This window comes from Maniola jurtina, chromosome 22 (genome assembly GCF_905333055.1).
Source record: "Maniola jurtina chromosome 22, ilManJurt1.1, whole genome shotgun sequence".
NCBI classification, from domain to species: domain Eukaryota; kingdom Metazoa; phylum Arthropoda; class Insecta; order Lepidoptera; family Nymphalidae; genus Maniola; species Maniola jurtina.
Window position 1 is genome coordinate 10,698,335 of NC_060050.1, and position 14,336 is coordinate 10,712,670.

Below are 14,336 nucleotides of genomic sequence, written 5' to 3' on the forward strand. Positions count from 1 at the left end.
TGTCAAAATTAAATTATTTCTCAGTGATTATTAACAAGAGGGTCTTCCAAAATACGTAGAATCCACGTCCTTTGTTTGTTTGAAGCGAAGCGAAAAATCATAGGTCTATGGTTTGAAGTGTATTGACCATTTTAAATTATCGATTAAACTAAAAAGTACCTACGTCAAGTTATTGTGACGTCACATGCCAGTATTTCATAGCTTGCATACAAACCATGTGTTTTGACGTTTGATAAAAAGATAGTGATTTGACTAGTTGTCAAACACCGGATTGCAAAGTGGTGACTTCTTGGTGAGTCTCTTGCAAATGATCATGAGAACAATAGACTCTTCTTTTTATTCTTCTTTCTTTTTGCATTGTGGAGTCTAAGTCTCTTGAGAATGCTCCAGTGTCGGAGTAAAACGTATGTTAAATGTGTTCTAAAAGATTTGTGTAGTGTTGTGTGTTGGTGTGTTTTACTTGCTTTTCCTGTTTCTTTAGTAGTGTGATGGGTGTACAGAACGTTTGCTGACCTCTAACGTCAGTCAGATGTTTTATTTGCAATATATTGTGAACTTTTAAAATACAGGACGTTTTTATTATTTTTTCGTAGGGTTTTTTTTTAAATAATATTATCTTATCAGTAATCATCAGTATTATCACTTGATTTCGATTTTGTTAAAGTTCTGGTTACACCTGTACCTGTATATGTTAACCTAAGTGCTTGTAGGTATACAGCTGTGTGTATCTTCTTCAATGCTCATTTTTTCATAAGTTCTAGAAAATACATACAACTTAATAAACCTATATTATCATCTATCAGTAAAATTCGTAACTTGTAGGAACTTATAAACATTCAAACATATATTTGCAGTGCTTTCGTAAGCTTACACAAAGTATTCAGTAAATAGTCGGTATGTAATAGGTATGTACCACGATCGATAATAGCGTCAATAGCGACTGTTGGGACAAAACAATTGATTGTCGATTTATTATTTCACAAAAAACAATCGCATAAAAAACGACAACCGATTGTAAAATTTTTCTTTGAATTTAAATTGATTGAAGATTGTAAAGTCTAAAAGAGCACGCAGTCTGGAATGAATAAATACAACACCTAAATCAATTGCACAAATGCATTCAATTTTCGATTCATTCGTCCCAGACCAACGTTCTGTAAATAATTGAACAATCGAAAACAATTTTTTTTAGATTGTTCAAATGTTATTCGATATTTTTGAATCATCGATATTTAATTTATCGCTATTTACGCTATTTTATTAAGTTGTTAAACCACGAAATAACCCTAAAATCATTAGCTTATACAAAGTAAACTAACAAGTTGCTTTACCAGCTTTTACTCTTTAAATAAAAATACGTAAAAGTAAGTATGAATAAGTTTGGAAATCTATGGCTTAAAAAAAATGTTTAAAATCTTTAATTTGCACCATACGAAAATTAATTTAAAATAACTAAATTATAATTTTTTAAACACAAGTTATCAAAAATACCATAGTATAATTTTACTTAAGCACCCAACAAAGAAGATTGCCCACTACTGAAAATGCCAATAATTTTCAAAAGTATGCCCACTTTTGAAAATTATTGACATTTTCAGAATGAAAAAGTTGCGGACCTATGATTTCTGACAATATGAATTATGTAATTTGAGAAGCTGGTGAACAAAATGGTGTAGTTACACTTCTAATCAGAATACTTTTTTTCTTTATTTTGGATGTTTTTAGCCCACAGAATAAAAATCTGAACTCATTTCCAAACAAATCTAAACTGTACTGAAATTGAATCCCAAAATTCTGATCACTGAATAAAATCTTGACTTCCTTCCAATCACAGTCCGAAATTCGTGTAAAATTACAGTAAAGTTTGCATTGAGTTTTTTGCTGCTCCCATAAAATTTTATTTCATGTAATCACACTGTTTTGTTTACCATTTTCGCAATTATTTATCAATAGGGTACTTTTGAAAGGGACAATAAATACTATAGTACTCTATCCGCAGAAAGAAGTTGTATAGAGTTCTCTCTGTTACATAATATACAAATGATAGGGACAAAAATCTTAATGCATCAACCAATCACAAACATGTTTTCAAAAGGCATTCGTTATTCAATTCAAAAATGTTTTCAAAAATAACTCAAAATTCAGTCCGAAAATGATTTCAAAAACATTCAAAATTCAATTAGAAAACATAGTTTCGTTTGTGATTGGTCGGTGACTCAAAAATGTTTAGCACCAATTGAAATTTTTGTCTCTATCATTTGTATAGGATTGTGTAACAGAGAGAGCGCTATACTAACTTCTTTCCACAGATAGAGTATAGTTTTGGTTTTAATCACATTTTTGTCCCTCCAGTGAAACTACACTATCTTTACACCCATTTGTTATGAAGTCTTCGAATAGTACCATGTGTCGGTCGGCAGTCAGTTTTTTATTTGTATCGTTCTGCGGGGGGCTGGCCACACCCACTCTCCGTATTTCAGTCTGACGTCCACTGCAAGGAAAAGAAATAGACTTGGATTTATTTAAAAATGATAAAAGTTAGTTTAAAAACCTGTTACGCAGGCATAGTCAGGCCCCATGCTAGTCGTGCCTGCTTAGTGTTCTCACAGTCATGGTGGAAATTGAAGGAATGGCAATTGGGATAACTCTTTGTTATAGTTAGTTGGTAGTAGGATAAAGAAATGTGGGTTTCCTTTGGCAAAATGTGTGGTGCTGCTTGGTGGCTGGTTTTTTCTGCATGTTTATCACTGAGAGCGTGGGTGGTGCATGTCCCACGCTGCATGTTGCACCATACAGATTACTTTGGCGGATTATAGCTAACTAAGCTTCTGGTTCCTTGTATTTCATGGACTTTCGCAAAATAACACCTGCTTCTATACTACATTTACACCAGCTGTCTTAGATACAATGCCAGACAATGTCTAAGTGCAGAAATCCTAGGACAGAAGAAATATAACATACCTTCAAAGTAGGTCCCCCATCTTTCTGCAATTCTCTCTCCCTTTTCTCCATTTCCTCGGACCGCTGCTGCATGCGTTTAACTTTCTCTGGATCTTTGACACCACGGCCAGCCTCCTCTGTGCGTCTCCGCTCAGCTGCTTCTACTTGCTGTCTGCGTCTGGTCTCCTAGTAACATAGATACAAATAGCTTATGTTCTTGATATCGTCCGGGTGGATTACACAAATTTCAAACCCCTATTTTACCCCTTAGGGATTGAATTTTTAAGAATCCTACCCTACCTAGATGTCTACATCATTATAGCTATCTGCATGCCTCAGCCCAATCTGTCCAGTAGTTTCAGCTGTGCATTGGTAGATCAGTCAGTCAGTCAGCCACTTTTTACTTTTACATACATATTTAGACAACAGAGTACAGAATAGGTATTTGTGTAACCTTGCATCTTCTGCATCCATATTTCCATACTGATCAAAGATTAAATAGATACTTCATTCAGTTGGTGGAGGGATATGTTGAGTGGTGGTAAAACAAACCACAAACTTTTAATTTTTTTGCTCAATAGTGAACACCACAGAATTTCATACAAGATTTTATCCAAAACATATTGTAGATTAAAAAAAAAGTCACATGTACACTGGTCTAATAAAGGTTCATAAGGGTCTGCCATATAATTAATAAAAGTACTTAATAAAGAACTTAGCATAATTTCATAACACACATTTATGTTGCAATAAACTTTAAAATCTGTAGACAAAGAATTTTTTGTCATGGTCATTTGCATTGCATACTGATAAAACGAAAGGTAGCTAAAACAGTTAAACTACTGTAAAGGAGGACATAAAAATGTACAGAATATAACAAAAGCAAACTATTTCATATGATATTTAATGGGTAAATAAAACAATTAAGAAACATTTTAATCAAAAACTAGCAAAATGGTAGTTGTTTACGAATTGCGCCTGTTTATCAAGCGAATATATAGGTCAGAAATGCATTATTAGCAAAACTATGTAATTGATTTTCCTCCTACCTACACAAGTTTTAAAGTTACACGGAAACTTACTGCATCAGGAGTCAACACATCCGAGGCTGAAGGTCTGCAGCAAGACGTAAAAATCCCCATTTTGAGGAGAATATAATCAAAACTTGATTTAAATCCAATCACATCACAAAACTTTAATTAAATACACATTCCAATTTCCATCCACATCACAAATTGCAATTCCAAAAAAATATACAACAAAAATGACATTTAAATTTTGACATTTAATTATGCGTTCAATAATATTGGAAGTTAACAGTGCTGAAAATATTGACCTTCGTAATATTATTTAAAATAATAATTTAAGATGAAAGCGTATTAAAAACTAAATAGGTACATTTTAAATACATCAAAATATTATAATAAAACAAAATTATAAATAATATTAAAAGTTCTACAATTTCTATTCGAATACCTACTTTAAATATCGATTTAAATTCTGATTAACTAACCATTTTCTTCCAAATATTAGAAACTATATTTGCCATTTTCTACTGTCTAAAGAAAATTTAAAGCTTGAAACGAACACTAGTTAATCTGTTTCAAAACAACGTAATAAATTACAAAATATAAACCGCGCAAGTCACACAACGATCAATAATTCAAAATAATATTACCAACAAACAAAAAGCTATTATCAAAGTCTACATCCAGACGATTAATTCCTATATTAATGTAAATTATTATTATTTAAATGTTTCAGTTCCATAATATTCATGTAACTAGTTAGTTAAAATGGAAATGAAAATCGGACTCCAAACTCCAAAATGATCGATATATTTAACGAATACGAGTAGGGCAACATTGCCACATTATCAATCAATTTTGTCGATAAAAAGTGATAAAAAGCAAAAAAGGTACAACACTAGCGCAAAGTACTTTTACGGTGGGCTGTCGAAAATACAAGAAAAAATAAAAAATTGCGCTATAAAATATGTTTTCACGCGTTGCTTTGCGTTCAGGTACGTTTAATTACTTATATCCTATATAATTCTATCGTTTCTGTATGTTAAAACTTAATAACCTTGGTGTTAGGCAGGTTTATGTAATCGCGAGTTTGACAGGTGCCGAATAAATTTCGAATTTGGAGTATTTAAATAGGCGTTGCTTTTCTTTAACCTGCTCAGGATGTAGGGAGTTGCTGTTAAAAATATTGTCAAGAATCTTATGTGATTTGCTGTTCTACAAAAAAAAAAATAACCTTACTTTTTTACAGCTGATAATGTTTCTGAAATCTGATTGCTTTTTCTCTTCGAATCATTGATATACCTATATAAGTCCATGCTTCGGATATATTTTATATTTAATATCCTACATGCATTGTAAACTTTAATAGTTTAATCTACATCTTTTCTTGGTTTCTTTCTTCCAACTTCAGTCACCCATCTACACTGGACAGCAAATAAACCGGGCCACCCGCTACCTTGGAAGTCTGATTCGATTTTCTCAAAAAGTATAAAATTTACAACTATCAAAATTATACCTGCAGAAAGTGCATTTCATAATGGTTAAAATGAATGGAAATTCATTGCGATTAATCAATTAATTAAGTGTTTATGAAGGATTTTACAAGGAAGAGTCGTTTTCCAGCCATGTTAATCGTAAGTAATCATGAAATGAAAACAAAAATTAAAGCCAGAAACAAAGATAAAATTAAAAAAAAGTTTTTGGTCAGTATTCAGTATTCCCTCCCCTTGCTCGGATAACTGCCAACATCCTCGTATTCATCCACCTCACGAGCCTGACGATGAAATCTCAAGGAATTGTATTCCGCATTTCCTCGAGATTTCATCGTCAGGCTCGTGAGGTGGATGAATACGAGGATGCTGGCAGTTATCCGAGCAAGGGGAGGGAATACTGAATACTGACCAAAAACTTTTTTTTAATTTTATCTTTTTTTCTGGCTTTAATTTTTGTTTTCATTTCATGATTACTTACGATTAACATGGCTGGAAAACGACTCTTCCTTGTTAAATCCTTAATAAACACTTAATTAATTGATTAATCGCAATGACTTTCCATTCATTTTAATCATCATGAAATGCACTTTCTGCAGGTATAATTTTGATAATTGTAAATTTTATACTTTTTGAGAAAATCGAATCAGACTTCCAAGGTAGCGGGTGGCCCGGTTTATTTGCTGTCCAGTGTATTTACAGACTTGGATTAATGTTGCTTAAAACTTGACAGTTTCACTAGAAGGATACATTAGTCTTTCAGAACGATAGCATGTTTTGATGTTCAAAGATATTTTACCATCGTGGCTACAGGCTATTATTGTACAAGCTTGTACCAAATTTCCTCAAAACATGGACTTGAAAATCTAGCAGAGTCAGGCAGACACTTTAAAAAAAAAATAGCGAGTAAAGCAGCAAGCAGGCACCTGATGTTAAGTGATTACCGCCACCCATGAACATTTGCAGCACCAATAAAGTGTTGCCGGCATTTCAGGAATTTGTTGGTCTGCATTTATAATATTAAGTATGGATGGATTGCTTCCAGCGTTAGCGCGGCAGTCCGCCAGCCCAGCCCTCGTGGCGCGCACGTCCGCGTCGCAGAGTGGCATGCGAGATGAGGTCAACTTCCCCCGGCCGGTGCGAGGCGAGCCTGGCAAAGTCAGACTTGGCTTCATTCCTGAAGAATGGTGTGTAAAAACTATATCTAGCTGCTCTTTTAATAAGTGGATGCATACAGGTGGATTTATTGATTGATCAATTAGCTGCACTGTTTCAACATTCAATCAATCAATCAATCTTACTGTAGATACACCTGTCTTATTTTAAAAATTCAAAAATTCAAAATGTTTTTATTCAATTAAACTTTTACAAGTGTTTTTGAATCGTCAAAAAAATCTACCACTGGTTCGGAATGCCGTTCCTACCGAGAAGAACCAGCAAAAAACTCGGCGGTTGCTCTTTTCAAGTACATATTCAATTTACAATAATATTCCTGTATGCCAAATTTCTCCTTATGGCATGCAATAATATTTTACTATTTCAATAATTAAAAAAGAATAAAATATGAAATATGATGTCTAATAGAAATTAATTCTTATGTCAATTAATGATATTAGATAGGTAGGCTTTTTGTCAGCAAAACATTTACAAAATTCATACTTACAGATTATACAAAGATATTACTTTAAAAAGCTAATATTGATTTGTTTTTTTTTTTTTGATTGTTATGTTTTATGTATGCATTATAATTGTTAATTGTAGAACAAACGGGGGTGACATAGTCTTCTTAGACTAAACCCCCACCAAAAAAAAAAAAAAGAAAAAAAAAGCTAATACATATAAAGATATAACTTTTGTATTCCAGGTTCCAGTTCTTCCATTCTAAGACTGGTGTGACAGGACCTTACACTTTTGGCGCTGGCCTTATCACGTACCTCTTCAGCAAGGAGATCTACGTCATGGAGCATGAGTACTACACTGGTCTCTCCATCTTCGTCATGGTCTATTTCTTCACCAAGAAGGTGGGCCCGCAAATAGCTGCCTGGCTGGACAAGGAAGTTGATGTGAGTAGACACAGTAGTTGATGTATGTAGAGAATAGTTGATGTAAGTAGCTATAGCAATTGATGTTTGTAGAGGATCTACTATACTACACTAGTCTCTTTATCTTTATCATTGTTCTACCAAGTAGGTGGACCCACACACCCTGGCTTGTCAAGAAAGTTGATGAGAGAAGACATTCCATAAAAAAATTCACAATCACAATACAATCAATGTTTATTTACTTCATAAACATTTGGTTTTTTGTGTTAATATATCAGTCTATGACAGTCAGTTATAACTTTTAAGCTAATGGGTTTTGTGATGTTTCACCTACTTTTATGTTGATTTGTTAAAATTAGAAAAAAATTTCGCTCGCTACGCTCTCGTTATTGTCAACCATCAAATGAACGCACCAAAGAAATAATAGAAACAATAATATTTTCCAGGCAGTAGAAAACACCTGGAATGAAGGTCGGATCCAGACAATCAAGTCGCTAGAAGAAGCGATCGAGGGTGAGAAAGATGCGCAGTGGCGCGCGCAGGGGCAGGAACTCCTGATTGAGGCCAAGAAGGAGAATGTGCTGCTCCAACTCGAGGCTGCCTACAGGGAGCGCCTCATGAATGCCTACCTGGAGGTGAGTGAATTCGCATTGCATCTAGTTGTTCTGGATAGGAAAAAAATTGCGCTCACTTCGCTCTCATTTACGTTTAAATATCTGAAGTATTTCTTTAATTATGTAACTAAAATATTTCATGAATTATAACCATCACAGTTTAGGTTTTGCGTACGTACTATCAAATTCATTATCAGTTTAGGTTTTGTGTATGATCAAATGACCACTATCACAGAGATTTTGTCTGCTATCAAAGTAATACCATCATGGTTAAGGTTTTGTGTACTACTAAATTACCACCATCACAGAGGTTTTGTGTGCTATCAACTTACCACCATCGCAGTTTAAGATTTGTGTAGGTACTATCAAATTACTATCACTTTAGGATTTGTGTTCTACAAAATTACCACTTTAGATTTTGTGTACTATATCAAATTACCACCACTTGACTATGAACTAAAATGCATCAGGAGACAATAATCCTTTAAAACTCAATTGAAACAAATTCTTTCCTTTATTTAGGTCAAACGCCGCTTGGACTACCAGCTGGAAAAGTCCGCGCTGGAGCGCCGCATAGCCCAGAAGAACATGGTGGACTGGATAGTGACCAGCGTGACCAAAGCCATCACCCCCGACCAGGAGAAGCAGGCCATGGATCGCTGCATCGCCGACCTGGCGGCCCTCGCTGTGACCAGGAAGTGAACCTAGATACCAGACCTAGACACTATTTATTACGTTGTACAATATGTTATTGAAGTAAAATAAATCGTCATATAGTTCATTGAGTGTTTTTGTGACTGGTAGTCTATACAACCATGAGATGTGGTCGTTTGGACTATTAACTAAGAATACCCTTCCTAAGTAGCCTATTAAGGAAATAACCTAGAAAGTCGAATAGTCCGAAATAAGTAATAACGCTTTTTGAATAGTCCAAACAGCATGATGGACTGGATAACTAAAAGTACCCACCCAAGTCACCTATAGCTCAAGGAAATACCCTAAAACCACCATGTGATGTGGTCATTTGAACTATTAAGCATACCCTTCCTAAGTAGCCTGTAGTCCAAGGACTTTCCGGCTCCAATGGCCATCGCCTGAATGTCAAATAGTTTGAAATAACACTTTTTGAATAGTCCAATCAACATAATGGACTGGATAACTAAAAATACCCTTCCTAAGTCACCTAGTGTTCAAGGAAAACCTAGAACTTTGTTGTTAGAGTGAGTTTGTTGTGGGCTCTTCTCAGACTTGGGCGCGTTCGGAACCCTCGTAGCTTTAGTTTTAAGTTACTTAATTAATTATTACCACTATATCGTACATAAACAATTTCGACCATCAAAAAGAGTACAATTGTACATACTACTTTGAATAAATGATTTTGACTTTTGAATAGTCCAAAATAACACTGAATAGTCCAAACAATATGATGTACTAGCCAGTGACATCAAAGCCATTACCCAGTACCCTCGAGCAGGAACAACAGGCCATGAGTTACTGCATCATGGGACACATTAAATTGATTGAGGTGATGTCAACTTTTTTTGGGATACACTAAATTGATTGAGGTGATTGTCTCCTATGGGATACACAGGAACAGCAGTGACGGATTAACCCTTAAACAAATTAAGCAATTGCCTAGGGCATCACGTCTGAGGGGGCACCAGAAGAAGCACAAAAAAAATCCATCCTTAGGGCATCACGTCTCACTCTCACGTCACCAAAAACCACACCAAAAAAAGTTTCTGGGACTAATTTGAAGATTCGCTCGTTTTAAGTTGACATAGAGTCCAATCCAGAGTCATAACCCCACTCCCGCTTGCCCACTCGCTGCCCGCTTGTGCATTCAACAATTCGAACCTAACTACTCTACTTCTAAAGTACATTACATCTCATCATCTTATTTTACAAAAAACTAATGTTTTTAGGCGGTAAAGGTTTAAAGACCGATTCTAGTTGACATACGGATAGTAGTCCAGTAATTCTGTAATATGAGATGGAAAGTTTTCAGAATGTTATGCAAATTGGTGGTTTTATAGATTTCGATGTGCTCTTTCCGAATTTTTATTTTGCCACCTCGTACCTTTGCCGCTCGCGCCGCCATCTTGGAAAAATGGCGCCCAAAAACAGTTTTTTCATGATAACTTCTTTCCCACTCATTTTACGATAAAAATGGCTATGTAACAATTAAACTAGAGACAATTTCCTACAATTTGTGTAGTCACCTTTTTTTGTAGACTCAATAGTTTCAGCGTACGAGTGCCACAAAGCCCACTCCAACACTCGTTTTGGCTAAATAACTCATTTCCACCCCACCATGTGGTAGAGTGAGTGGCGTGATTTTTTTTTTATGGTATCTCCAGGAACCGGTAGTCACCTTCAATTTAAGCCATCAGTTCGACCAGAGAATACTAACACTCTTCAGAATTCTGCTCGAGATAAGAGTAAATATACTGCATCGCAGTTTCGATCTCACGTACATCTGAGCCTTTTTTTTTGGGTTTTAAACCCAAAAGATGCCCATGGGACCTTATTACTAAGCCTCCGCTGTCATCCGTTTGCTTGTCCGTCTGTCCGTCTGTCTGTCAGCGTGCTGTATCTCATGAACCGTAATAGGTAAAAAGTTGAAATTTTCACATAATGTGTATTTTGATTGCCGTTATAATAACAAATAATAAAAATTTCAAAATGGCCGCCATGAAAAAAAAATAAAAAAGAGCATTATTTCTTGTATTATGGTACGGAACCCTTCCTATGTGAATTGGACTCGCACTTGACCGATTTTTCGGTGTCTCGAGCATGTTTATAATGTGGTCGCAGTCAATACACAATATCGCAATTCGTGCATGAAAAATTTTACCTCGCACTACAAACTAAAAAAATAAAAAAATGGGTCAAGTGCAAGCCCAACTCGCACACGAAGGGTTCCGTACCATCAAACAAGAAATAACATTACTTTTTTGTTTTTTTTTCATGTCAGCCATTTTGAAATTTTTATTATTTGTTGTTATAACGGCAATAGAAACACACATTTTGTGAAAAATTCAACTCTCTATCTATTACGGTTCACGAGATACAGCCCGCTGACAGACAAACGGACGGACGGCCGGACAAACGGATGACAGCGGAGACTTAGTAATAAGGTCCCATTGGCATCCTTTGGGTTCGAAACCCAAAAAAAAGGTCCATATTCACATGAGATCGAAACTGCGATGCAGTATATTTACTCTTATCTCGAGCAGAATTCTGAAGAGTGTTAGTATTCTCTGAATGAAGTGATGGCTTAAATTGAAGGTGACTACCGTCTCCTGGAGATACCATAAAAAAAAATCACGCCACTCACTCTACCACATGGTGGTGTGGAAATGAGTTATTAAGCCAAAACGTGTGTTGGAGTGGGCTTTGTGGCGCTCGTACGCTGAAACTATTGAGACTACAAAAAAAGGTGACTACACAAATTGTAGGAAATTGTCTTTAGTTTAATTGTTACATAGCCATCTTTATCGTAAAATGAGTGGGAAAGAAGTTATCGTGAAAAAACTGTTTTTGGGCGCCATTTTTCCAAGATGGCGGCGCGAGCGGCAAAGGTACGAGGTGGCAAAATAAAAATTCGGAAAGAGCACATCGAAATCTATAAAATCACCAATTTGCATAACATTCTGAAAACTTTCCAGATAAGCCCCTTTTTGACGACCAAATTACTGGGCTATAGGGGGGCCCACAGGCATGGATTGCTTAGGGCACCAAGTAGTCTTAATCCGTCACTGAGGAACAGGATACATTAAATAAAAAGCGTGACTTTGTTACAATTATTTTATTACAATACGATAATATTACTTGACAACAGTAGGTATGGTTATTCAGTTAAGGGCGTAAAGCCCACAGTTAAAGCTCTTTACAACGTATCGTCACCTATGATTACTAAAAAAAAACTTACAAAAAAGTTGTGTTAATTTACAAAAACTCCAGGTCGTATGTAGGTATACATATTATTATAACTTCGTATATTGGTGCAAAATTGCAAATATAGTACACGACAGGTCGAGATGGCAATCGGGGTGGGGGTTCTCCGCTCACCCGCACTGCCTCCTAGTAGATCTCACTCGACATTTTTAACCCTCGACCCAAAAAGAGGGGTGTTATAATATCTGTGTATCTGTCTGTGGCATCGTAGCTTCTAAACTAATGAACCGATTTTAATTTAGTTTTTTTTTTTGTTCGAAAGGTGGCTTGGTCGAGAGTGTTCTTAGCTATAATCCAAGAAAATCGGTTCAGCCGTTTGAAAGTTATCAGCTCTTTTCCAGTTACTGTAACCTTCACTTGTCGGGAGTGTTATAAATTTTTAATTTACACTTGTAACTATGTGACATAGTTAAAATGGCGAGTGAGATCTTAGATTTAGAATGTATGTGTCGCAGGTATATTGTCAAAGCCGTGATATTACAATCTCTATAGTGACATTATAATTAAACGGATTGTCAATCGACTTAATTTCTTACAATTTATCGGCCTGGTTTTAGTGACATTGTAATGTCACGGGGTCATTATAGTGACATTATAAAAATCTAGGTATATTATGAGTGAAGTAGGTAGTGGGAGACGTCAAGCGTTCTGATTGGTCAATTCTTTTTCAACCATCGTTTTCAACGACGGAAACGGACCAATCAGAGGCGGCCTCATAATCTAACGACCAGTGATTGTCAAAATATCATTGCCTTACATTTACAATGTCACTGTGTCCCCGTGACATTATGATGACCCTAAAACCGGACCGTTAAATTGTTAGATTAAGTCGATTGACGTTTAGTTATAATATCACTAGTGAGATTGTAACATCACGGCTTTGACAATATACCTGCGACATATGCACTAAATCGAATTAAAAAAAAAATATGATCTATTAAAAATATACAAAACTTTTTTTCTGTCTAGGTGCGACCTATTCCTGCTTGGTGGTATGTTCTTACGATTATAACTATTGCATTGATATGTACAATTAGAAAACCGGTTATGAAAAACAAAATATTACATTTAACTATTTATTAGAATGGAATTTATAGAAGTGATTTTACTAACCAAAAGGCATGCGTTTTTTCATAACATCTACACACATATTAAAAACGACTTTAAATTTTTTTAACTTCTGGATACGACACAATTTTATTTGCTATTTTTTATCGAACTTGTCGAGTTATAAACTTTTTAGTCATTTTGTTGTTGTGTAGGATTAAGAAAAGTTTCTCTAGCACTCTCTCCAGCGTTCTCTATACAAAAGTAGTTTGCTTCTCATTTGAATGTAAACCGACCAAGCTCAATGAAATTTTTTAGATTCTAGAAACTAACTGTGTCTGTGGTTTGTCAGATATCCGTAAAAATATCTAGTTATAAAGTTAGCCGAGTTTAAGGATTTGTACGTAAATCCTTGAGCCAGTGTAGTTATGAAACTAAATATTTTAGTGAAAATCTGGCAAACCTAACAGTTGCAGTCGTCGCACTGCCAGGGCTGTAGCTAGAGTCGAATTTGAGGTAGGGCAGCATTGGTTACAGGTAGAACGGAAGTAAAATAATAATTAGTCTGATCCCCGAAGCACTGGCTCCTAAATCAATCACCATGTACATCATTGCTACCTATAATTCGTAAACAAATAGGTAATATCTGTGACAGAACATGAGCATGGATCTAATTCTAAGAACTAATAGAACAAGCGAACAAGATGCCCCCAATGCCCCCACCCCAGCTACGGCCGTGCGCACTGCGCCCACGGCCCTGGCGCGCGACGCTGCTGCAGCCAGAGCAGGCGCTGCCGATGCGTCATACTATCCGCTGGCTGGCTTAGAGCATCATTGTATGACCTGAAAGTGCTATCTACGTTCGCGGGATCCCCGTTGTCCGAAGGTAGCCAGACAGTTTTGTTGTGAACTGAAGTCGGACGTAGTCGCTCAACTGTTTCGGGGAAATTTAGGGGAAACACTTTGTTGATCAGGAATTCCGTATCAAATTTTTTCAACTCAAAATTCACCAATTCCTTTGGCCAGATTAGTCTCGGCCCAGGAGCTGTCAACAATTCTCCAGTGTCAAATAATAATAATAATAATAATAATAATCTTTATTTATTTAAGCAACAAAGGCCCACAATATTATGTTAGTAAACATCTTAACCTATGTTAGTAATGTGTCCAATGGTCACCTGGAACACCACTTGTCCAAAAACCGGAAAAACGACC

General features: G+C 35.8%; 2 protein-coding genes across 2 annotated transcripts; one reads left to right on the forward strand and one right to left on the reverse strand.

Moving 5' to 3' along the window:
* Positions 1 to 607: 607 nt before the first annotated feature.
* LOC123877047 lies at positions 608 to 4,221 on the reverse strand. The gene is made up of 3 exons (XM_045923563.1): positions 4,023 to 4,221; positions 2,962 to 3,126; positions 608 to 2,491 (listed from the first exon to the last, which is right to left on the reverse strand). The coding sequence occupies exons 1-3, from the start codon at positions 4,080 to 4,082 to the stop codon at positions 2,477 to 2,479; spliced, it is 240 nt and encodes a 79-aa protein (XP_045779519.1). The 5' UTR covers positions 4,083 to 4,221; the 3' UTR covers positions 608 to 2,476.
* A 587-nt stretch (positions 4,222 to 4,808) lies between these two features.
* LOC123877038 (ATP synthase subunit b, mitochondrial) lies at positions 4,809 to 8,895 on the forward strand. The gene is made up of 5 exons (XM_045923548.1): positions 4,809 to 4,963; positions 6,504 to 6,645; positions 7,323 to 7,521; positions 7,947 to 8,135; positions 8,637 to 8,895. Exons 1-5 carry the CDS (start codon positions 4,936 to 4,938, stop codon positions 8,814 to 8,816), a joined length of 738 nt encoding a protein of 245 aa, XP_045779504.1. The 5' UTR covers positions 4,809 to 4,935; the 3' UTR covers positions 8,817 to 8,895.
* The last annotated feature ends 5,441 nt before the right edge of the window (positions 8,896 to 14,336 follow it).

Coding starts and splice junctions, on each gene's coding strand:
- LOC123877047 (XM_045923563.1), bottom strand. CDS start 4,082: ATGGGGATTTTTACGTCTTGCTGCAGACCTTCAGCCTCGGATGTGTTG. Junction 3,127..4,022: donor ATGTGTTGACTCCTGATGCA/GTAAGTTTCCGT, acceptor CTATGTTACTAG/GAGACCAGACGCAGACAGCA.
- LOC123877038 (XM_045923548.1), top strand. CDS start 4,936: ATGTTTTCACGCGTTGCTTTGCGTTCAG. Junction 6,646..7,322: donor GGCTTCATTCCTGAAGAATG/GTGTGTAAAAAC, acceptor TTTGTATTCCAG/GTTCCAGTTCTTCCATTCTA. Junction 7,522..7,946: donor GGCTGGACAAGGAAGTTGAT/GTGAGTAGACAC, acceptor AATATTTTCCAG/GCAGTAGAAAACACCTGGAA.